The 24,495-nt window shown below is 45.0% G+C and overlaps 2 protein-coding genes across 4 annotated transcripts in view; one reads left to right on the forward strand and one right to left on the reverse strand.

Moving 5' to 3' along the window:
• The window catches only part of LOC123773869 (soluble calcium-activated nucleotidase 1), a 348,537-nt gene that overhangs the window by 185,251 nt on the left and 138,791 nt on the right, over positions 1-24,495 (forward strand). The window lies entirely within an intron of this gene.
• Positions 7,487-24,495, reverse strand: part of LOC138349630 (soluble calcium-activated nucleotidase 1-like) — a 145,452-nt gene continuing 128,443 nt past the window's right edge. The window contains exons 7-8 of the mRNA XM_069318834.1: positions 14,969-15,126; positions 7,487-8,552 (exon numbers count right to left, since the gene is read on the reverse strand). Coding sequence (XP_069174935.1) covers positions 8,340-8,552; positions 14,969-15,126 — 371 coding nt within the window. The 3' untranslated portion in view covers positions 7,487-8,339. The remainder of the gene's footprint in view (positions 8,553-14,968; positions 15,127-24,495) is intronic.

Genomic DNA, 24,495 nt, shown 5'->3' on the forward strand with positions numbered 1-24,495 from the left:
GAGCAGAAACAAGAGTACAGAATGTCTCTTCCTCAACAATTAAGAAAATGTGTGCAGCATGGGAAGAATTGCAAACCTTTGCTGAAACGACTCGCCCAAATCAAGCTGCAGTAGGTCGTTGCCTTAACCTATTCAATGATACTGTGATGCATCATTACAGACAAATGTTAAAACGAAGGGAAAAACAAACGTACTCTTGACAAATTTGTAGTGAGACAAACAAGCACTGAACCACAACCAGGTCCTAGTGGTGTTCAGGCAAAACGTAGGAGAGAGAGAGTACCCTAGAGAAAACATCACTGCCTGATGTGATAATGGAAGGGGATTCCCCTTACAAACAGTAACAACTCTCCTCCTCCCCCCTCATCACCATCTTCCATATACCATCAAGAGCCCTCCATAAAGGTAAGATCAACTATGGTACTGTATTGTAGTTAGAAAAAAACATTGTATTCAGTATAAAATGGATTTGTATGTTAATATTTTGGAGGGTGGGGAACGGATTAATTCAATTCCCTTTATTTCTTGTGGGAAAAATCACTTCGACTTACGATATTTCAACTTACGATCCGTCTCTGGGAACGGATTAGCATCGTAAGTCGAGGCCCCATTGTATTGTGAATGATCTCAAAATACAGTGGAACCTACTATATATATATATAGTAGGCTGAGAAGTGCGTTCTGGCTACTAGGTACGACATTATTATATATAAAATATATATATATATATATATATATATATATATATATATATATATATATATATATATATATATATATATATATATATATATATGTCGTACCTAATAGCCAGAACGCACTTCTCAGCCTACTATGCAAGGCCCGATTTGCCTAATAAGCCAAGTTTTTATGAATTAATGTTTTTTCGACTACCTAACCTACCTAACCTAACCTAACCTACCTTTTTCGGCAACCTAACCCAACCTAACCTATGAAGATAGGTTAGGTTAGGTTAGGTAGGGTTGGTTAGGTTCGGTCATATATCTACGTTAATTTTAACTACAATAAAAAAAATTGACCTCATACATAATGAAATGGGTAGCTTTATCATTTCATAAGAAAAAAAATAGAAAAAATATATTAATTCAGGAAAACTTGGCTTATTAGGCAAATCGGGCCTTGAATAGTAGGCCAAAAAGTGAGTTCTGGCTACTAGGTACGACATATATATATATATTCTAGAAGTGCATTCTGGCTACTAGGTACGACATATATATATATATATATATATATTATATATATATATATATATATATATATATATATATATATATATATATATATATATATATATATATATATATATATATATAATATGTCGTACCTAGTAGCCAGAACGCACTTTTCAGCCTACTATGCAAGGCCCGATTTGCCTAATAAGCCAAGTTTTACTGAAATAATATATTTTCTCTAATTTTTTTCTTATAAAATGATAAAGCTACCCATTTCATTATGTATGAGGTCAATTTTGTTTTATTGTAGTTAAAATTAACGTAGATATATGACCGAACCTAACCAACCCTACCTAACCTAACCTAACCTATCTTTATAGGCTAGGTTGGGTTATGTAGCCGAAAAAGTTAGGTAGGTTAGGTAGTCGAAAAAACATTAATTCATGAAAATTTGGCTTATCAGGCAAATCGGGCCTTGCATAGTAGGCTGAGAAGTGCGTTCTGGCTACTAGGTACGACATATTATATATATATATATATATATATATATATATATATATATATATATATATATATATATATATATATATATATATATATATATATTAGTATATTTTGGTAGCAGTCTTTCCTGTAGACATATATTATTAAATATGACCGAAAAAGTAAGATTAATAATTCTAACACGAATTTTCTCGATCTTTCATACGTTTCTTTTCACTGTTGATGGTAATTCAAAGATCAATTCTCCAAAATTCATTTTTATTTCTAGTCTGACGCGACACTTGAGCGCGTTTCGTACAACTTATTACATTTTCAAAGACTTTAGTTTACACACACACACACACAACTTTAACTGAATAGAGCTTTAAACATCTTTCGAGTTTTTATACCTACATTTGGGTGAAGTGATATGTTACAATAGTTTTGGATGAGGTGAAAATAAACTTTTAACACAAGACAGAACACGAAACAATGAAACAGGTATTAAAAGTAGGTAACTGCAGAAGGCCTATTTTTATTGGCCCATATTTCTTGATGCTTCTATATTGGAGCGGAGTCTTGAAGTGGGTAGAATATAGTTGTGCATTAATTGGCTGTTGATTGCTGGTGTTGACTTCTTGATGTGTAGTGCCTCGCAGATGTCGAGCCGCCTGCTATCACTGTATCTATCGATGATTTCTGTGTTGTTTGCTAAGACTTCTCTGGTGATGGTATGGTTGTGGGAAGAGGCTATATGTTCCTTAATGGAGCCCTGTTGCTTATGCATCGTTGTGGTCACAAGATCAACAGCAGTGCTGTTAGCTCATGCTGCGTGTACCAGCTTTGGTTGCTCACTCTGTACAGAGGCTCTCACACCCAGGAATGTTACCCACTATATTTTTATTAAATGGCATCTATTTACTGGAGCACTGAGAAAGCTGATGTGAACCCGGTGTAGCCACAAGACTTTTAAATTTTACACAGTACAGTACTTTAATCTATATAAATAAAAATGGAAATGTTTATTTGTTCAAAATCACTAATCTCCGAAAGTTCTTCACCGATTGCTTTGAAATTTTCACACAATGTTCCATTCGCATCCGGCCAGGTTTTTATATACAGTACATACTATTTAAATGTCACGTCTGTGAAGGTAAAACAACATGCTTTTTCTGAAAAATTGAGTTTTTCATGTGTTTTTCATGTGAGGGAAATCTTCGAAACCTCTTTACCGATTGCTTTGAAATTTTGACACAACGTTGCATTCGAGTAGGGGTATCTTTTCATATATCTATTATATACATGCCTCATATGTAACAGGAAAAAACATGCTTTTTTTGAAAAACAACGCCATCTGTTGGACGTAAGAGCAACACACACTGTAATCTCCGAAAGTTCTTTACCAATTGCTTTGAAATTTTGACACAACTTTGCATTCGAATAGGAGCGTCTTTTGTATATACCTACTATATAGATGTCACTCCTGTGAAAGGTAAAAACATGCGTTTTTTTAAAACCGCGCCATCTGTTGCACATAATAGCAACATGAACGCTATACTAAATATGTCACAAATTCCATTTCAATGTTTCCGATTGCATTGATAAATTTTATTTTCATAGATTTTGATTTTATTTCTTCATTGAATTATTTTGTGTGACATTGCGTTGGAATTGAGCTGTATTGTTTACCATACCATTCATTTTGTGAGTATAGTTTTGTTTATATATTTTCATTTAATTTTTAAACTTTTTCTTATATTTCAGTGATGGGAAATGGTGGGGATGACGTGGGGACGGAAGTGAAAGATGGTGGGGAGGACGAGGGGACAAGGGAAGGGGTAATGGTGGGGAAGGAAGAGGGGACGGGGGAGTTTGGGATGGTGGGCACGAGGTGATTGGGGAATAGAGAATGGTGGGGAGGACAAAGGGACAGGGGAGTGGGGCATGATGGGAAGGAAGAGGGGACAGTGGAATGGGGAATGGTTAGGAGGCCGAGGAGACGGGTGAGCGGGGAAAATTGGGAAGGACTGGGGGACAGGGAAAGTTGCTGTGGCCACAGCAACGCGTGGCCGGGTACTGCTAGTATGTATATGTATATATATGTATGTATATATATATATGTATGTATATATATATATATATATATATATATATATATATATATATATATATATATATATATATATATATATATATATATATATATATATATATATATGATATGTGCCGTGCAGGCAGTTAGACCAAAATTGTATATTCAGTAACACCTTGGCTTACGAATGACCCTATTTAGGAACTTTTCGGGTTACGAGCCCGATTTCTTCAGAAAATAAAAATTGGGTTATGAGCTCTGCCTCGGGAAACAAAGTTTGTTGATACGCGTATGGCCGACCTAGTGCATGATGGTACAGCGATCGCACCTCAGTTTGCCAGTGCCTCCCTCCTAGTGACAATCGCGCCTGAATTCTTTGTAAAGAATTAGTTTTTTCGGATTTTTGGGTATTTGAACATATAAGTTTTTGTTATATATCTCACCATGGGTCCCAAGAAAGCCAGTGGTAAGGTTCAAGCCAAGAAAACACACGTGACAATAAATCTCAGTCAACGATATCCACCATACTGGCTTAGAAAAAGGACATTACGAGTGCTAAAGTGGCAAAAGGCTTAACAATTGTGAAACAAAGAACACAAACACTTGAGGACATTGAAAAGTTATTAATTTGGATACACAACAAGGAGTTAGCAGGTGATAGTGTTTCAGAGGCCATCATCTGTGAGAAAGCAAGGCAATTGCATGAAGAACTTTTAAAGAAAACCCCTGGAACGAGTGATGCAGATACGAAAGAGTTTAAGGCAAGCGGGGGATGGTTTGAGAAATTTAGAAAAATAAGTGGTATTCATAGTGTTGTGAGGCATGGGGAGGCTGCCAGCTGAGACAAACCAGCGGCTGAGAGATTTATCAACGAATTTAAAGATTTGGAAGGGGACTCCCCTTCCGAACACTAACACCTCTCCTCCTTCCCCCTCCTCACCGTCCTCCATACGCCAACAAGAGTCATCAGTAAAGTTAAATAATAACTTGTACATACTTTAGTACTGAAGATTTGGGTGAATTACGTATAAAATTTACATTCAAGTTAATTTTTTGGGGAGTCTGGAACATATTAATTCAATTTACATTATTTCCAATGGGGAAATTCGCTTTAGTTCTGGGAACGGATTAATTAAGTGCTATGTATAGTTGGAAAATGAAAGGAGCAATAAATACTAATTGTAAAATAGATGTTGTATTCAGTAAAGTTGAAAATAAAAGTGGATTTTGGAGGATTCTGGAACCTAATTCTGTTTTATCCATACATTGCAACTCTAAGTTTGATTCCTTCCTTTTTTTTTGCAGAAACGTAACTCCTGCAAAAGTTGAGCGCCGTCTGCACCTAAAATGGACCAATAGTCCAAGTCGTAACTCTCACATAATCTGGCTAAGGTTCAGAATGATATGCTGTAGTTTGAATTTTAGAGGTGCAACTGTACATAAAGAGTTTGGAAAGGGTTTAATAAGTTATTCAAAAACAAAACATTGATATTTCTTTCAGCATGTGAGAATTCTTCTTTAAAGTGAGAAAAACTGAGGCGAGTAGTACATGTCTCACAGTTAAGATAACAGTGGTATGATATAAGACGTAAATTTTCAAATATTTTAGACACTTAGTTATTATAAATTATCTTGAGATACACAATTTACCATCTTATCAAATAATTCTTTGAAGCTACTCTGTAAATGTTTAAATCAAATACCCAAAATTATCTACTGAAGTTTTATATATATGTAGACTGTCCTAATCATTACTTAAGCACCAGTGATCAGTGTTCTACAATGTCTACATATTATCCAGCGAGTCTCACTAGTAACAGTAGGAAAATATAAGCCTAATGACCCACCTCCAAAAATTCTTATACAGAGCACCACTTGGTTTGCCAACCCCTTGGGGACGATACCCGTCGGTTATCGTGTCAGTTTGTAAACAAGAATTGGAGGAAAATGGAGATAGAAAAAATATAGGGGGAAAAATCGATAGTTTCATAGCATAAATGAGACAGTATTTTGTTTGCACTCATCAATAAGAGAAATTCTGATCTACTTCTCCCTCACACCTTTACTGCTGCTCTCCCTCCCCCTCCCCCCCCCCTCACTACTGCTGCTCTCCCTCCCCGCCCCCCTCACTACTGCTGCTCTCCCTCCCCTCCCCCTCACTACTGCTGCTCTCCCTCCCCCTCCCCCTCACTACTGCTGCTCTCCCTCCCCGCCCCCCCTCACTACTGCTGCTCTCCCTCCCCGCCCCCCTCACTACTGCTGCTCTCCCTCCCCCCCCCCTCACTACTGCTGCTCTCCCTCCCCCTCCCCCCCCCTCACTACTGCTGCTCTCCCTCCCCGCCCCCCTCACTACTGCTGCTCTCCCTCCCCCTCCCCCTCACTACTGCTGCTCTCCCTCCCCGCCCCCCTCACTACTGCTGCTCTCCCTCCCCGTCCCCCTCACTACTGCTCTCCCTCCCCCCCCCCCTCACTACTGCTGGTCTCCCTCCCCGCCCCCCTCACTACTGCTGCTCTCCCTCCCCCTCCCCCCCCTCACTACTGCTGCTCTCCCTCCCCCCCCCCCTCACTACTGCTGCTCTCCCTCCCCCCCCCCCCCTCACTACTGCTGGTCTCCCTCCCTGCCCCCCTCACTACTGCTGGTCTCCCTCCCTCCCCCCAGGTGGCTTGCTCAGTAGATTGCCAGTCAGAGATAGCCTGGAGAATCTCCATCTAATACAATAAAGCATTCACGAAACAAGTATTTTTATAACTTTTTGTTATCCTAATAATATTACTAAACAAAATATGTAACCAAGAATATATATGATGATGTCCATCTAAAATTTCATAAACAAATCTGGGTAACAGGGTCGAGTGTGTTACGCTTATCAGAGTGAGCCCGTCCCCCCCCCCCCACCGACAACTTTCCCCACCCCCCACACACACACTGCTTCAAGGTCATGTAGCCTGCCTGCCTGCCTTTCCCTCCCTCCATGTCGACCTCCCTCCCTCTCTTACTAATTCTTCCCCTCCCCTTGCTATTTCCCTCCCTTCCTGCCTCTCTCCCTGCCTACCTCCTAGCATCTCTCTCAATAATTCTTCCCCCTCTCTCTCTCAGCCATCACTGGCACAATGTGTGCATTTGGAGCCGACAGGGTGCACAGATGTTCCTTAATTGTGCAGATATGTAAAACAAAGTCACAGAATGAACGCACCAGCCTCGTGACAAATCAAAACAATGGGAACAATAGGCCGTGAATCTGTGACGTCACAGGGTAGAAGGCACTCTAGAATGGTGCCTTCAACCAGTCCCGACAGTCAGTGAGCAAACTAGGCCATCTCCCACCCATCCACCACTCCGGGTCGGCGCGACGCTTGGCGGACCGCTTCCTACCCGAACTTATTTCGTATAGTATGACTCCCCAACCCCAATCGGGAAAGTGAAACTTTTGGATAACTTAAGTTCGCAAACCAAGCGGCTGTCTGTATAATAAAACTTTACAACAGTTCCTTCCAAAGGTCATGACTGTGCCAAAGACATAAATAACATCTGATAAACTGATAAAAATTTACACATGTTTTCATGGCAAACAGCATGCCATAACTCTGAATTATTTGCACAAACATTCATGGTATAACAGTCACACACGCTTCGGTAAAGATGCTTCACAGATGATTCGGTACACTACTTCACAGGATTTTTTATTACATTTTTTTGGCTTTAATTTAAAAAACTTGCTTTAACTGATATATAGTTATTTTTATTAGGCACTATAGTTCACAAAACCATAGATAAATAATTGTTAAAATATAAATAGGAGTACGCATACACCCATTACGGCACACACACACACACACACACATGCGCTGAATTAAAATATACAAAAATATTTTATTTCGTAAAGAATTATGATTAAATTAAAATTATTGTCCAAATAATTTGAAGAAAAGCAAAATTGATCTAACAGATTAATGGAATTAAATCACTAAAGATTTAATTTAATATTTGGAGTAACACAATGCCCTGAGTAATTCCCTCCACAACTGCCCATGGTGGTAATTCTGGATACTGGTTGAGTGAATGCCTTGCAAAGGCAAATCCTTACAATTACAAAATTATACTTCAAAATTAAAATGTTTAACAGTTTATCCATAAATTTTTTATACAATACTTAATAACAATGTCATTACCGGTTCAAGATTCAAGAAACTCCAGTTACAGACTACTGTACCATGGAGGAAACCATTGTTTATATGTACTACAAATACAATGCTGTAGCTTTTTAAGTCCAGCCTGTCATCTTCAAGTACAATATAACTTTAAAAGATACTTTAGAACTCAATTGATAAAGATTTGCCTACTGAAATTACTGTATAAAAATAAACTAATGGAACCTGCAAGTACAGAAGGTAAAGTTTCTAATAAAGCTTGTAAAAAATAATAAAATACTGAGATACATCACAACCTCAACATCACATACTAAAACAAATTTTCTATTGCGTCTTAAATTCTTTGTATTACAGAAGTTGCATCCAACTTCATAAGTGTTAACTTTTATTAATAGATTCGTGATAATACTTCTTAACTAGTATTATACAAATTCAATTCCTTCAAATTTATAGTTACCAATTTTTGTTTCTGGCAGGAGCACTTTTCCTGCTAAATTGAAAGCCATGATATATGATGCCACTTGTCCATTCACTTCTTCTGATTTAAGTGCCACAATTATGTTGTCCTTTGTTCCGGGTATAAACTTGAAACTTGAGAAGCCATGTGTGTCTATGATCTCTCCCACATGCTTTACCTAAAGGAAATGTATATAGGAAATGATACATGATTTACTAGTCAAATATAACCATTAAAAAAACCAGCATTAAATGTAATGAAACGCCATTTTCTGGGTGAGACCCGGAGGCTCCCCGGAGCTATCCAGGCTGATATTGCTAATGTCAGACTTGGGCATCAGTCATGTGTATGGAGTTCTTAGGCCTACCGGGTACCACGAGCCAGAACCTGACCTCTCTCAGAGAGGCACGAGGAGCAATGGTCTATAGAAACCCCCCCCCCCCGTGTGGTTGGAAGCATTCTACGTCTGCCATCAACCGGGTCAAGCACCCAGAAAGATATGCGCCCCAAAACAAACCCCTATTCTAGTGAAAATTGCTACAAAAAGCCAAACTATTGGACAGAACTCCCCAAACAAAAACAAGCAAACGAACATGACGTCACAAGTCGCTGTGCCGCTGTCTGCGCAGCTCCCCTCTTCCTGGGAGGAAAAGGGGAAAACCCCAGACCCTCGCGCCGGCAATCCACACCCCAGTCCTGAGGCTGGATATCAAAACACGAAAAATACGCCGACTGGGGGTAGGGAGGGTTGCCTAGGAGCCTCTGGGTCTCGCCCAGAAATTGGAGTTTTCATTACATTCAATGCTGGTTTTCTGGGGGAAGCCCCATCGGCTCTCTGGAGATGAACAAACCAAAAGATGAACACTAGAGGGACTTACCCAGGAGGCGGTCGCCACTCACTCCTCAACGCGAAGTCGAGACAACTGGGTGCAACCGCCGACACAAAGCGACACAGCCCCAACTATGCCCAGGAACATTCACCAAGTAATGCGCAGCCAGGAGCCTATTCGACCTCCAAAAACCCCGCACCCGAATTTCAACACAAGACATATTCCCAAAAACAGCAGCAAGGGCAGCAAATTTATGAACATCATGGGCACAGGGATAGACAGCAGGCTGGATAGACCGAATAACCATGCGGACAACCCGGGAGACCCTGAAACAGGGCAGAAGGGAAACCGGATCAACCCAAAGCACATCCTCGGTCATAGAGACTGTGGCGCACACATAAAAGCAGAGCCACAACTGGACACAACACATGATGCACCCCGGCCTAACGAACCAAGCATCAACAACCCAAGAACCCCCTCTGGAAAGCAGCAGTCTCATTCTTCGCCAGAAAAGGAGGAGATGGCTGCAAACGAAGAAACTTACCACCAGGACTAAACGAATAGAAACCCCAGGCCGGAAAAGAGCATGAAGCTCCCTGACCCGATCTCCAGAGACCAATGCTAACAAGAAAAAAGCCTTCTTGAGGTTATCTTGAGATGATTTCGGGGCTTTTTAGTGTCCCTGCGGCCCGGTTCTCAACCAGGCCTCCACCCCCCAGGAAGCAGCCCGTGACAGCTGACTAACACCCAGGTACCTATTTTACTGCTAGGTAACAGGGGCATAAGGTGAAGAAACTCTGCCCATTGATTCTTGCCGGTGCCCGGGATCGAACCCAAGACCACAAGATCACAAGTCCAGCGTGCTGTCCGCTCGGCTGTCCGGCTCCCTTAGAGAAACAGTCCTGAACCGAAGAGGCCACTACAAACTGAGGAGAAAAGAGAAAAAAGAGAGCACCCTGTCCAACGATCAGGACTGCTCAAGTAGCACATGAGCAGGCCAGAGGTGAAACAATGCACAAGAGAGCTTGCGAAACGGCGCAGAAGTAACATCAATACCGAAAGCAAGCTGCAGCGGCTCCGCCAGCGCTGCACGATAGGAGGCGACAGTAATCAGCATAAGACGACGGTCCTGGATCAACCAAGAAAGAAAGGACATCATTAACAGACAGCAAAGTACACCTACGAAGCGAAAGAAAGAAACGGAAGGACCGCTAAGAGACTTCATACTGCTGCCGAGATGAAAGCCCACAGGTGGGACACCAGCAATGAAGCCACCTGATCACCAGAGATGATGATAGATCAGAGTCAAAATACCATACGCGTAGACTTGAGAAGATCGAACCAGCCATGTGACATACCGGGCCGATCTGCTGAAAGAGGCGGAGCTGCGGGAAAACCTCCGGGTTCGGACACCGAGCAAGCAGCGCCTGAAACCAGGTTGACCGGCAACCAAGGGGCCAAGAGGACTACTCTTCCCTGGTAAGTCTCCAAGCGAGTCAGGACCTGGAGCAACAGCGGAACCGGGGGAAAGAGGTACAGGAACCCCACCTCAACCAGTCCTGCTGAAAGGTATTGACCCTGACTCACAGTCGGGGAAGGGCACCTCATATCGGGAAGTGTCACGACCACGCCGACCCGAAGAAGTACACCTCCGGGCGCCCGAACATCTGGCAGAGCCAACTGAATGAGTTGGCGTCGACCATCCATTCCGTGGATAAAGGAACGAACCGAGACAGGCCGTATGCCATGACGTTGGACACCTCCCGAACGTGGACTGCCAAGACAGCCAAACCCCCGAGAACTCAGCAGACGAGTCACCCAAAGCGACCAGCACCAAAGAGCCAAGGACCACATCGAACCACCTCGGTTCAGACAATGAACCACCAGGGAGCAGTCCGAATGGAGTCTGATTGTCGATCCACGGGCAACCCGAGCCTTCTGAAGGGAGAACCATACCGACTCGAACTCCCGCACCATGCTGTGGGCTCGACGGAAGAACGGACCCCACTGCCCCTGGCCGGCATGGTGAGCACTGGTCACAAAGCCCCAGCCGAGAGACGACGTGTCCGGGAACACATCGAGCGAGGGCTCGGGTTGGCGCCAAGGCACTGAACCCCGAAAAACCTGAAGAGGAAGCCGGCGATGCTGCAGCCGACGCAAGGCTCCCAGTCGAACTCAGTGATCGCGAGAGAGGCGGAAGGGACATCCCCAAAGGAACCAGAACAGCTGACGAAGCTAAACCCTGACCCGGCGAGTAGACCATCATCGCAAAGTTCAGGCTTCAACACAGACCCTCGAACAACCTCCGGGTGACCCGGACAACGAAAGCGGTAACACTGATCACAACAAAACCGAGCCAGTCCCTGAACCCCAGATGAATCGGAATGTGCCAATATGTGTCCCGGAGGTCCAGACACACCATCCAAGCGCCCGGCTCCAACAAAGCCGGACCTGGGACAGCGTAGTCATCCGAAAGGAGGGGCAAAGAACCCAGGAGTTCAGATGGGACAAGTCCAGAATGAACTTCAGGTCTGCAGTCTTGTTTCAGGACTGGAAACAGGCTTCAGATCCACCTGAAAGATGTCGTCGTTTCAACCACGCCCAAGTGCACCCACTCCAAGACAACTTGACAGAGGGCAGGAGAAGAGGCCTGCAGCGCCAGCCCCGAACCCTCCGAGGGAGGAAGGGCCACCCAATGCCACCGCAGACCATCGGAAACGACCCGAAAAGCCCACAAATCGTGAGGCTTAAGCAAAGAGAGCAAGCCTTCTCCCCATTGCCCCAGCAATGGGATGAACCACGAAAGGGCCGGCACCCCTTAGGAGAACTCGAGCTTTACACAGAGCGAACACCACACTGATTAGGTGGTTTATGCCACCCAGCCGGGAGGCATAAAACAGCGACACCGCATCCCGCAGGATCGACGTAAACAGCTTCAACAAGGTAGATGACGAGCGAGCCGCGGAGCCCAAGACACCGGACCCAGGAACGGTCCGGCCCCAAGCGCCTCCACATCCTCCTCAAGCCAGTCAGCAGACAGTTCCAAGAAGGAAAAGAGACGTTAGGCCAAAGCCAGGAGGCCACGAGTGCGCAAGTTCTCAGCAACCTGCACAGCCAAAAGGGAGAGAACCAGCACATGAAGATGCACAGCGCCAACATCCCGAGGAAGGGCAGGAGGCAAACAAGCACTCATTGAGGTGCTCAAACTCCCCCCCCCCCCCCCCCATCGTCAATGCCTCACACCACTCAAGCGTGCGGGAACGACAGAAGGTATGCCAAGCCTCCAAACCAAAAACAGGACAGTCCGTCAGCCAGGACGACTCCGGAACCTCATATCGGATCCAGTAGGGAAACGAAGACCCAAATCTGAATGAAGATGGATCCATTATAGAGGCATAATCCAGGTAATGCAGGAGTTAAGCTGCAAAGGCCTCCCGTACCACATGAGGCTGGATGCAGGAAGCCGAAAACCTCAGGAAAGACGGGACAGAAGCACCCGGGGTCAGCACCCAGGGAGGGGCTGACACCAAATCCAATTCGTACGCAGAGGGGGGGGGGGGGGGGAACCCCAATCCTTAAAACAGTAAGCCCCGCTCAGTGGGTAGAAAAACCCAGGCAGAGTACAACGGGGCCCAAGGCCCCCAAGTCAGTCCCTCCCCCGCCCTTGGATCCTTCACATCAGGACCCGGGGCCGAGTCATCTCCCAACTTCCCAGCCTCAGAAGAAAAGGCCAGTGCAGCCGTAAAAGCCGGACGGAAGGGGGCCCACGGGTCAGACCCAGATGCTATGGCAGGGAGAACCAACTCGAATGCCTCCGTCACCACACCAGAAGGGGCATCCCCCGAGACTGCCCGAGTCTCAAGACGATCTAAACCCTGCCCCAACTCCGAAACCCTCAGACGTTTCAGAGCTGGAAGCAGGAGGGGGTGGGGGGGACCAGGTCGAACCACAGGAGGGGAAGAACGAGGGGGGGCTCGGACATAACCAAGGCCGAAGCGACCAACACCCTCAGGTCCGGGTCCCTATAAGCAAAACGGAGCAGTCTTGGGGCGTGTGGCACAGCAACCGACCTAGAGCGTTGCAACAACCTAAACCTAACATGCAACGCTTGTGCTGCCTGCACCCAAATAATGTCATCAGTAGATTGGGTAAACTGAGTCACCAGCAAGCAACAAAACTCACAGGACTCTGAGTCGAAAGTGCCATTGCCCTAACAGGCTGCATGACGGAGACAAACAATGAGTCACCCTGAGACAAGGGGACAGAGCAACCCTCGAACTCGCACAGAGCGAAGGGAGACTCAGGGGCCACATCCATCGGAGCCACGCGCCCCCCGTGGGGATTCCCAGGGTCCTGAGACAAAACTCACACTCAGGGAAGCCCAGGCAGGGTACTGCTAACCAGCGCCCAAATCTACCAAACAACTTTCTAATAGTTGAACCCCCGGGACGTGTACATTCACGGGGACCTAGCAAGGTACCACCCAAAAAATTAAGAGCACTCAGTGCATAGGGGACAAAATCCAAGGCAGACCCCCCCCCCCCCCCCACCATGCAAGTAAACAAAAAGAATAGAAAACCCCGTAAGAGGACAGCATACCCAGGCGGAACAGAGCCGGCCACTATAAATGGTGAAAACAAGTTGCGCAGTACCCTGCGCCCCTTACCGGTGCAAACTGCCTCCTACCCTAAGGCGAACTAAGGGAGTCAGAACACCCTAGCACACAAAGGGCGGCCGAAAACTGAGCAGCAAATGGCCAAGCAGAGGCAGAACCCAAGGAACTTGTGGAAGGCAGTCCCAAGCCCCAAGGGCAGTACTTACCGGGCACCTAGGGAAGGGAACCGTAGGTGCATGCAGCCCAATATACTTGTAAGAACACCTGGCCACCACACAACACAGCTGGCAAAGCCACACAAAAGCCTAAGGCCAGAGAGGGCTTCTGACATCTGGCACATCAGTCTATGAACTGAGGGTGGTGCGGCCTGCTCTCCCGAGCAAGGTTTCCCCTCTTCTCTGTCGGGGGAAGGGTGAGGCATTAATGAGAGGGCGTACGAGTTGGATGACGTGTTGCTTATTTCACTGTTTTCTATTGGGGAGTTCTGGGCCTTTGTTCGGACGTAGGTTGCAATTTCAACCAGTTAGAGGTTTGTAATGGTTCACTTACCTTTCTGGGTGCCTTCCCCAGTTGATGGCAGAAATGACAAACTTTACATAGAGAGAGCTCATTTGGCCATTGCACCCTGCGCCTCTCTAAGGGGACCAGGTTCTGGCTTGTGGCCCCCAGTAGGCACTCAAACTCCAAGGACTAATGCACCAAACTAATAGGCACATGTCAGTTCGATAGGTTCAGGGAGCTGACGGGGCTCCCCTTTGAAAATTGCAAATATGGTCATTTTTAGACTTCCCCTCTAAGAATTCTGCTTATCCAGTAAGGGGGGGGGGGGTCCTTCCCATATAGTCCAGATAAGCATGCTTTGACAGTAGTTAAATTCTGTAAGTAAAAGTGTTTCGCAACGCAAACGCAAAGCGTTTCTGCCCGAAACACTTTGCGTAATGGTGGCTTTAGGCATTGTATGTACTAGCACTATCTATAAATCCATCAACTTTTGTATCTCACCTTGTATGTATGTACTTTACCTGAATAAATATTTGTATTTGTATTTGTAAACTAATAACATGAATGTGATAAGTGATAAAAAATAATTGCAATAATTAGACATAATTTGATGATACCAAAATGGAGTAAATGGAGCATAATAATTACCTCAATCTTTTCAAATCCTTCAGTGGCCTTAAGCATAATGTCTGTACCACGATGCTCATCTTCATTCTCATCATAGCGTGTACTTGAAGCTCTTCGTGGAAGAAACACCCAGCGTTGCAGCCTTTCAGACCATGCACATGATTCATGAATCATGTAACCTGGCATATTTTGCAAAGATTAATTCTACATAACATTGAAATAAAAAAGCAAAAGTTTCAGTGTAACATGATAAGAGGTTCAGAGATTTTTGTACTAATCTATCCCTCTCAGATATAGTATCCACTCGATTTAATGACCTATATGGGGCTGAAGTCAGGTCATTTAATGCAGGGCTGCTCTAAAACTGGAGTTTTAAAATTTAACCCCTGCCCCGCCCCCCCCCCCACGCAAGTTGTAGCGGCTCTGCCAATGCTGTACGATAAGAAGCAACAGTATTCGGCTTAAAACACCGCTCCTGAAAGAGCCAAAAAAGGACAAAACAACTGGAACCGACACTGACAAAACCTGATGAAGGTTAAAGAAATGGCAGAAAGACCGCCAAGAGACTTCATACTGCCACTGAGAGGAAGACCGCAGGTGGGACACCATCAAAGAAGCCACCTGATCACTATACAAATGGCAATATACACGGGTCAAAAAACCAGATGCGAAGAGTGGAAGAGTGTGTCAAACCAGCAAGGTACCTCACCAGCCTGACCTGCTGAAAGAGGTACCTGGTTGATACCTGGTTGATGGGGTTCTGGGAGTTCTTCTACTCCCCAAGCCCGGCCCGAGGCCAGGCTTGACTTGTGAGAGTTTGGTCCACCAGGCTCCAGGCTGTTGCTTGGAGCGGCCCGCAGGCCCACATACCCACCAAAGCCCGGTTGGTCCGGCACTCCTTGGAGGAATAAATCTAGTTTCCTCTTGAAAATGTCCACGATTGTTCCGGCAATATTTCTTATGCTTGCTGGGAGGACGTTGAACAACCGCGGACCTCTGATGTTTATACAGTGTTCTCTGATTGTGCCTATGGCACCTCTGCTCTTCACTGGTTCTATTCTACATTTTCTTCCATATCGTTCACTCCAGTACGTTGTTATTTTACTGTGTAGATTTGGTACTTGGCCCTCCAGTATCTTCCAGGTGTATATTATTTGATATCTCTCTCGTCTTCTGGTGGTGGTGGAGCCGCAGAAAATCAGGTTCGGACACCGTGTAATCAGCGCCTGAAACCAAGGCTGGGCTGGCCACCATGGAGCCAGGAGAACCACTCTAGCCCAATAGGATTCGAGCCAAGCTAGAACCCAGCAACAGCTAGACCGGGAAATAAAGGTAAAGGAACCCCTACCATGTCCAGTCCTGTCGGAAAGTGTTTACCGAGAAAGCCTTGCAGTCGAGGAACAGCGCCACGTATAATAGAAGGAGCCGGGACCAAGCCAACACGAAGAAGTCTACCTCTGGGCACCTGAATGTCCGACAAAGCCAAAGGATGGAGGGGGGCGACAGCCATCCACTCTGTGGAAAAAAATAAAGCGAGACATTCCGTCCGCCAGGACATTGGACACTTCCTGAATGTGAACAGCGAGGAGATATAAACCTCAAGAACTCAGCAGAAGAGCTACCCGAAGTGACCAGCCACGAACTTCAGAGACACCCCTTCCCCATTAGGACAATGAACCACCAGGAAGCAGTCCGAATGGAGCCGAATCGCCGATCCACGAGTGACTCGAACCCTCCGTAGCGACAGCCACACCACCGCAAACTCCCGCACCATGCTGTGGGCATGATGGAAGGGACAGACTCCTCTGCCCCTGGCCGGCCAGGTGAGCACTTGTCACAAAGCCCCAGCCAAGAGACGACGCATCCGTGAACACATCAAGCGAGGGCTCGGGTAGGCACTGCACCCAGAAAAACTCGAAGAGGAAGATTCCGACGTTGATAGGAAAACAAACAAGCGAGCAGGACGTCACACTTACCGTTCCACTTGTGTTATACTCAAATTGAATGTCCGTCGAGACATAACCAATCACAGGCAAGTAGGCCTCTGACGTCATGCCAGACAGTCAGTCACCAGCCATGCTCCCAGCAGCCCAGTTCTCCCGACAGACTCAGAGTAGGTGGACCTCGGCTGGCCAGATATACGCCCTGTTTGTCTCAGTCAATAAATATACATAAGTGCCTACTGTGTCTACATTCTCCCCCGCAAGGCGATGAATACTGGTAGCAGCAGTGGGATCCAGGATTTTTTTCTGGAAACGGAAACTCCCAAGTACCCATATCGTCACATGTTCCATCACCACCGCCATCAGCCGCCTCCATAAGCCGCCATCCTGCCACCCACGCATCAATTATTGTACCAGACCACACACTAGAAGTTGAAGGGACGACGACGTTTCGGTCTGTCCTGGACCATTCTCAACACAATCGACTTGAGAATGGTCCAGGACGGACCGAAACGTCGTCGTCCCTTCAACTTCTAGTGTGTGGTCTGGTCAACATACTTCAGCCACGTTATTGTGACTCATCGCCTACAAATTATTGTACCAGTCCGGGGTCCTGCCATCAACCACTGCTCCAGGCCAACGTCTCAGAAGTAAGGGTCAATAATTTCCTGTTTGAACGCTCATTCATCAGTGAGGAGGAAGGAAGCTTCCCGCGCCAGCCATTTTTGAATCACGCGCCCACGTGGGAACCACCACCACCACCACCGCCACCCAAGCTGACAGTATCAAAGCTTTGTGAGTGTTCAAGCTACTGCAATCGTCGTCAGTCATCGTCGCAAGTATCAACTGATCATCGTATGTGTTGTATTGTTCCTAGAGAGTATTTGGTGGACTGCAATTGTTTGACTTAAGTGTTGCCACCAGCTCACACACCTCGCCATGTTGCCACATCGACACATTGCCTCCTCTCACCATCGCTACAGCCCCCTGCTACACCACTCTGCTGTGAACTCCGGCCTCGAACATCGTGTTTCCTTCGCCATCATTGTCGTTGTCAGAATTTATCTTCGCGCTTCCAACATCATTCCTAGTGTGGGGTCTCCCGAGCTTCGCGTCACTGCCGCCAGCTGCGCTGCCATCGCACCAGTTTGTAAACAAACCCTCACATGTGCCTCTTCAAAACGCCCTGTCGCCGTTTTTCGTATTGGCCACTGTTATATTGCAAATCCTGCAGCCCTGAGTTAAGTAATTGAGAGCTAAGATATCGTGTGCTATGTTTTAAAGAGGTTTAATGTAAATATATCCACAATATCTTACGAATTAACCTTTCAGTGACTTGTTAAATATTGGAGCTGGTTCAGTACTCCACTCCCAAAGTTTCCCCAAGTGATTTCAACATTCCTGCTTCTCTCAGTAATTTCATTGAATATTAACCCTTAAACTGCGCAACGCGCCTGCAGGCTCACGTCTGGTTTGCGCAACGCGCCTCCGGGTATTTGTATTTTTCACATTCCATTCAAAACTCCCGCGGCTACATGGGGTTCACATCAGCTTCCTCAGGGCTCTTGTAAACAGACGCCATCTTTAAAAAAAATCGTGGTCCACATTCCTGGGTGTGGGAGCCTCAGTAGTGTGTGAGCAACCAAGGCTGGCGCTCGCAGCATGAGCGCACAGCACTGCTGTTCAGCATGTGACCACAGCATCGCCTAATAATGTCAAAATATATATACAACTTGTATTATTTAGCTATGATAGTGTTATATTAGAGCCTGAGTGTGATAATGACTGGGTACAATGTGATTATATAATCACATTGTACCCTGTACAATATCAGTGATTCAATGCTGTTCACGATGTTCACAGCGCTAGCCACAGCACCACAGTATTATTTCGTTCATCTAGGAATCTTCAAATGATTTCTTAGGTTCCTTTTCAAAATAAACGTGTGGTCAATTATTCATTTACAGGAATTAGTGACCAGGATTGTGATAATAGCAGGATTGTGGTTATAATTAACGTTGTGCGTAGTATTGTGGAAGGAGGAATTTTGAAGAGGGAGGGAGGGCGAGAATTGAGGTAGCCTCATTGTGTGTGTGGATGCCACTCTTGTTTTGCTCACCATACTAGCTTAGTGGTTCGCTATGGGCAACACATATGTACATGGGTATATATAGTGTGTGTATATAGTGTAAGAACAGCAACAGAAGAATGTTGAGAGGAGCTATTTTGGTGAGGGAGGTGATGTAATCGTAGCGTCGTCTGCTGTGTGATTTTTCATGCAGTGTATGGTGGCCACTGTACTGTTTGGACACAATACGGGCTTACTTGCATAGTTCTGGTAAATAAAACATGTAGATAGGTATATAGAACATGTGTAATAAGAACTATAGCAATATGGTGGGAGGAGCAATGTTGGCGAGTAAGATGTTGGAGTGAGGGAGACTGGCTGGGTGTGGCTGCTCTCACTCGAGGTGTTCTGAATGTGTTCATGGCCAAATGCTCCTATTGGCCCATACGAGGCAGCTGCTATTGGCCCATACGAGGCAGCTGCTATTGGCCCATACGAGGCAGCTGCTATTGGCCCATACGAGGCAGCTGCTATTGGCCCATACGTGGCAGCTGCTATTGGCCCATACGTGGCAGCTGCTATTGGCCCATATGCGGCAGCTGCTATTGGCCCATATGGGGCAGCTGCTATTGGCCCATACAGGGCAGCTGCTATTGGCCCATACGGGGCAGCTGCTATTGGCCCATACGAGGCAGCTGATATTGGCCCATACGAGGCAGCTGCTATTGGCCCATACGAGGCAGCTGCTATTGGCCCATACGAAGCAGCTGCTACGCGGTGTTCTGAATGTGTTGATGGTGAATGTATATAGTGTGTGACAGTGTATAGTGTGTAAATAGATTGTATATATACACAAATTAGCATGATACATAGTAAATATGTGCTGCATATGTGTACACAAGTTTCATGCACGTAACACAGTGTCTACGGACAGTACGGATGTTGTATTGCGATATTATAGTGTACGTGTTCATTATACATTGGATTGGCACATAAAAACAATGAAAATGTATTTGGAAAGGTGCACAAAAAATGAATGAAAATATATTCGAAGCAACTCCCGCACCCCGCCCCGAGCGCCCCACCGCCCCCGAGAGCTTACAGCACGGGCGCACGGGGAATGATGACGTCACGCCCCAACTTTTGGACCCCATAGCAGCCAAAGTAAGTACAATTTCGACTTTTTTATTACATACCCATAATGAGGGAAGGGTTTTTGACACTTTAAAAAGAAAAAATAATTTTTTCCAGAGAATTTATTTCCTGCGCACTGCGGGGGTGTCACATTTGGAGGCAACGCAGTTAAGGGGTTAATTGTGCTACTAGTGTGTTATTGGTAAATTCAAATTCCAGTGAAGTAAGAAATCCTTGTTTTAGTAGCAGTTAAGGATTTGTACAATATAATTTTTTTTTAATTCCTCCAGGCCTAAAATTGAAATGTATTCCTTCAACATTTCATATCATAATTTTTACCATAGCAATTATATACATTTCTGTGTCCAGTTTATGTGTTACATCCATATTTCTTGCATTGCCACTTGTTGTGTCGAATCATTTTTAATGAAATTTTGCAATTGCACTTTCCAGTTTTTATTCTAAATTGCTGTGCTTAGCCTGGGTTTAACCCTTAAATGGCGCATAGCTATATACTATTTGACACCCACAGGCGCATACCAAAAAAAAAAAAAAAAAAAATTATTTTTTCTTCCTAACCTGTTAATTTGTGTTCACTGATCACGGGAAAAATAATAAAAAAAATCGTAAGTGGCATATATTGCCCACTATAGGGCGGGGAAGTGTGACAAAAATCAGGCGCTGACTGAGCGTGCGTCCCAGGCAGTCTGTTGATCGCCAGCTGTCAGGCCAGAGTTTCCACAAAGAGATAATTACCTAATTATTTTAATGTCTCCGATTGATTTTTCGTAGTTTTTTTGCTGTATTATTATTCAATAGTGTGTAGTGTGATATATTTTTATAATAAAATGAGTGAATCATCGCTGTACTCAAAAATATGGTGTGCATATTGTTGATTCAATTATGTTCATCAAACAGTGAACAAATACATTGTCGGTTATTACACTATATACACAGGTTATATATAAGTATCTGCATGTTTTGTTCACCATGACAAACCACTAAGTTGGTATGCTGAGTGGCAGTGGCAGTGGCAGGCAGTGACTGGCTGCCACTGGCTGCCACTCCCTCCCTCACCTCACCTCATCTGACTTGCTACCATTCTCCACCCACCATACTGTTTTTGCTTTTATATACAGACGTTACATATAAGTATTTACATGTTTTGTTCACCATAACTGTACATCTAAGCTTGTATGGTGAGTAAACGCACAAAGATGTAGCTACTCACACAGTCAGCTGGTGGCGGCCGCCCTCAAGGCCAGACGCACTAATATTTCTCCTACAACAATACTGTTTGTGGTGTTATTACGCTATATACACACATTATATATAAATATCTACCTGTTTTATTCACCATACTTGTACAAGTAAACTGGTATGGTGCCCAAAGACCATCGTGGTCATCAGTAAACAACATGATAAGTCCTGCAGATGACGCTCCTCCCTCACCAAAATGGCGGCTCCCAACCTCCTACTCTCGCTGTTATCTCACACTATACACACGTTATATTTTATTTTATTTTATTTTATTTATATATATACAAGAAGGTACATTGGGTTTGTGAGAATACATTGGATAGTACAGTATATACATTCTTGTAAAGCCACTAGTACGCACAGCGTTTCGGGCAGAATATATAAGTATCTACATTTGTGTTCACCATAGCGAACCACTAAGCTGGTATGGTGAGTACAGTCAATAAAAGGTGGCCACACACAGTCAGAAGACAACGCCACCACCCTCCCTCCCACAGCATTACTCCTCCCTCCATGGTGCACAGCGCCAAATATCACCACAATCCTGCTATTATCAGAACCCTGGTCAGTTTTATCACAGTCAGGGGTCTTCTGTAATAATATCATTGCTACATAATAGCATGAACAAGTATATTATGGCATTTTTAGGCGATGCTGTGGTCACAAGCTGAACAGCAGTGCTGTGAGCTCATGCTGCATGTGTCAGGCTTGGTAGCTGACTCAATACTGAGGCCCCTAACACCCTGGAGTTTGGCCCACAATTTTAAAAAAAAATGGCGTCTGTTTACAAGAGCCCTGATGAAGGTGTGGTGAACCCCGTGTATCCGCGGGCCGTTTAAATCTTGCGTAGTACTCCAAAGCATCACATGATGCGATGCGCAATTTACTGCAAGTCGGTCAAAGCATCATATGATGCGATGCGCAATTGAAGGGTTAATTAATTTACATGCTTCTAATTCCAGCCATTTTCATGAAAGATTGCTAATTTAATTCACAATTTTGCTTGTTCTTAATTATTTGTTGCCTAGCCCAATTTAATAATTTTATTTCTGCCATTTTCTTACTTTAGCCAAGTTGATATTATTTTGAGTGTTTATTTTTGTGTATACCATTTCTGATGCCAGGTGCACTTAATTATAATCTGCGTTCAAACATTCCTTCCACGGCTGTGACAATGCCTACCACTGTTGAAACTCCTTCAGACTCAACGGGAACAGTTGCTCATCCCAATGGCCAGAGATCAGCTCAGGAAATGGCTATTCCTCTTTTTGCTGGCGAATCCCGCTTATTAGAGTCATGGTTTAGTAAGGTTGAAGCGAAAACAGTTGCACGTTTTTCTAAGCCTACTGATGCCGAATACTTGGGAATTGCACGGTCAGCTGTGGACACAACCAAAGGTGATACACGTTTTGTTGTTGATGAGAAAGCCATTGTTAGCCTCCAGTCTTGGTCTCAATTTAAGGATTTCTTTCGCCGGCGCTTTGTTAACAAAGGAGACCTCGACCCGTATAGGTTAGTCAAGAAAATTATCAATGCCATCATGCAGCCTGGTGAATCGTTTAATGCGTTTACTAGCCGTCTCGATCAGTATCTGTATGCCTTAGTTTCTGCTATGAATAGTTCGTCTTGGTTAGATAAAGACAATAATCTGTCCCCTGAGGCTATGGCCAAGATGATAGCATTTGGGACTTTAATGCATTTTGCCCCAGAGCATACTAAACCGATCATCGAGCAACAAAATTTTGGTGTTAAACATAAAATTGGTGAAGTGTTTGAGGCTAATAACAATGCTGCCGATAAACTAGCTCCCCGAAGTGCTCAACTGTTGCCACCCTCTGATACTGTAAATGTACTAACAAGCTCTCAGCATCCTCCCACAAACTCTCAAAACTCTTGGTCGCAGAACCGTACCCATGCTCGTAGCCCCCAGTCAAATTCGCCTCCTCATAAGTTGCCGAAACGCCATAGTCCACAACCATCCACTCCCTCATGTTGGCATTGTGGTAAGAGTAACCACCTTGCAAGGGACTGTTGGTCCGCCCCTAGATCATCACCTCCTAGACAATTCTCTCGGCCCCCTCGTCAATCTAATCATTCTAGGCTCCCATATTGCAAGTACCATAAACAAGTTGGTCACCACACTGCGGATTGTAGAGCTAGGCAAAGGACATCTCCACCTTGTAACTCCCATGGTCAGTCTTGGCGAGGCTCACAGCGTCCAAGACATTATCAGAACTCACATAATTACAACTCCCAGCCCAGCTATAATGCAACTTCGAATTATAATACTCAGCTACAGAATGCTGGAGTTCAGAATGTTCACTTCATGTCGCCAGGAAACCCCCAAGGCCATCCGCTAACCAATTCAAGCTAGCCAATCCTAGTGCCCTCCCTGTGTATTCAGTAGCTACCCAAAATAGATTTGGACACTTGACAGAGGAGGACACTGACTCTAGACCAGTTGTAGATGTTGATGGAACCACAGTGAATTTGACACAGACGAGATGCAGATATCCCAGACAACATAAGTCACAAGTAGTAACTTGTCCAGTCTCAAGTGATGGTCCCCTTGTCTCAGCCATTGTACATGGTAGACTTTTAAAAGTTTTACTTGACTCGGGTGCAAAAGTTAATATTGTCAAGCCCTCAGCTCTTAGAGACATTGAAAGTAGGCACCCTACTACAGTAAGGAAGTGCCCCATACCTTTTCTAAGTGGTGTTTCAGGAAATAAAGTAAAAGTTCAGGGTGAAATTGACCTCCCACTCAAGTTACCTGGTTGATACCTGGTTGATGGGGTTCTGGGAGTTCTTCTACTCCCCAAGCCCGGCCCGAGGCCAGGCTCGACTTGTGAGAGTTTGGTCCACCAGGCTGTTGCTTGGAGCGGCCCGCAGGGCCACGTACCCACCACAGCCCGGCTGATCCGGAACTTCTCTTAGAAAACCGTCCAGTTTTCTCTTGAAGATGTCCACGGTTGTTCCGGCAATATTTCTTATGCTCGCTGGGAGGACGTTGAACAACCGCGGACCCCTGATGTTTATACAGTGCTCTCTGATTGTGCCTATGGCACCTCTGCTCTTCACTGGTTCAATCTTGCATTTTCTTCCATATCGTTCACTCCAGTACGTTGTTATTTTACTGTGTA

This window comes from Procambarus clarkii, chromosome 91 (genome assembly GCF_040958095.1).
Source record: "Procambarus clarkii isolate CNS0578487 chromosome 91, FALCON_Pclarkii_2.0, whole genome shotgun sequence".
NCBI lineage: Eukaryota > Metazoa > Arthropoda > Malacostraca > Decapoda > Cambaridae > Procambarus > Procambarus clarkii.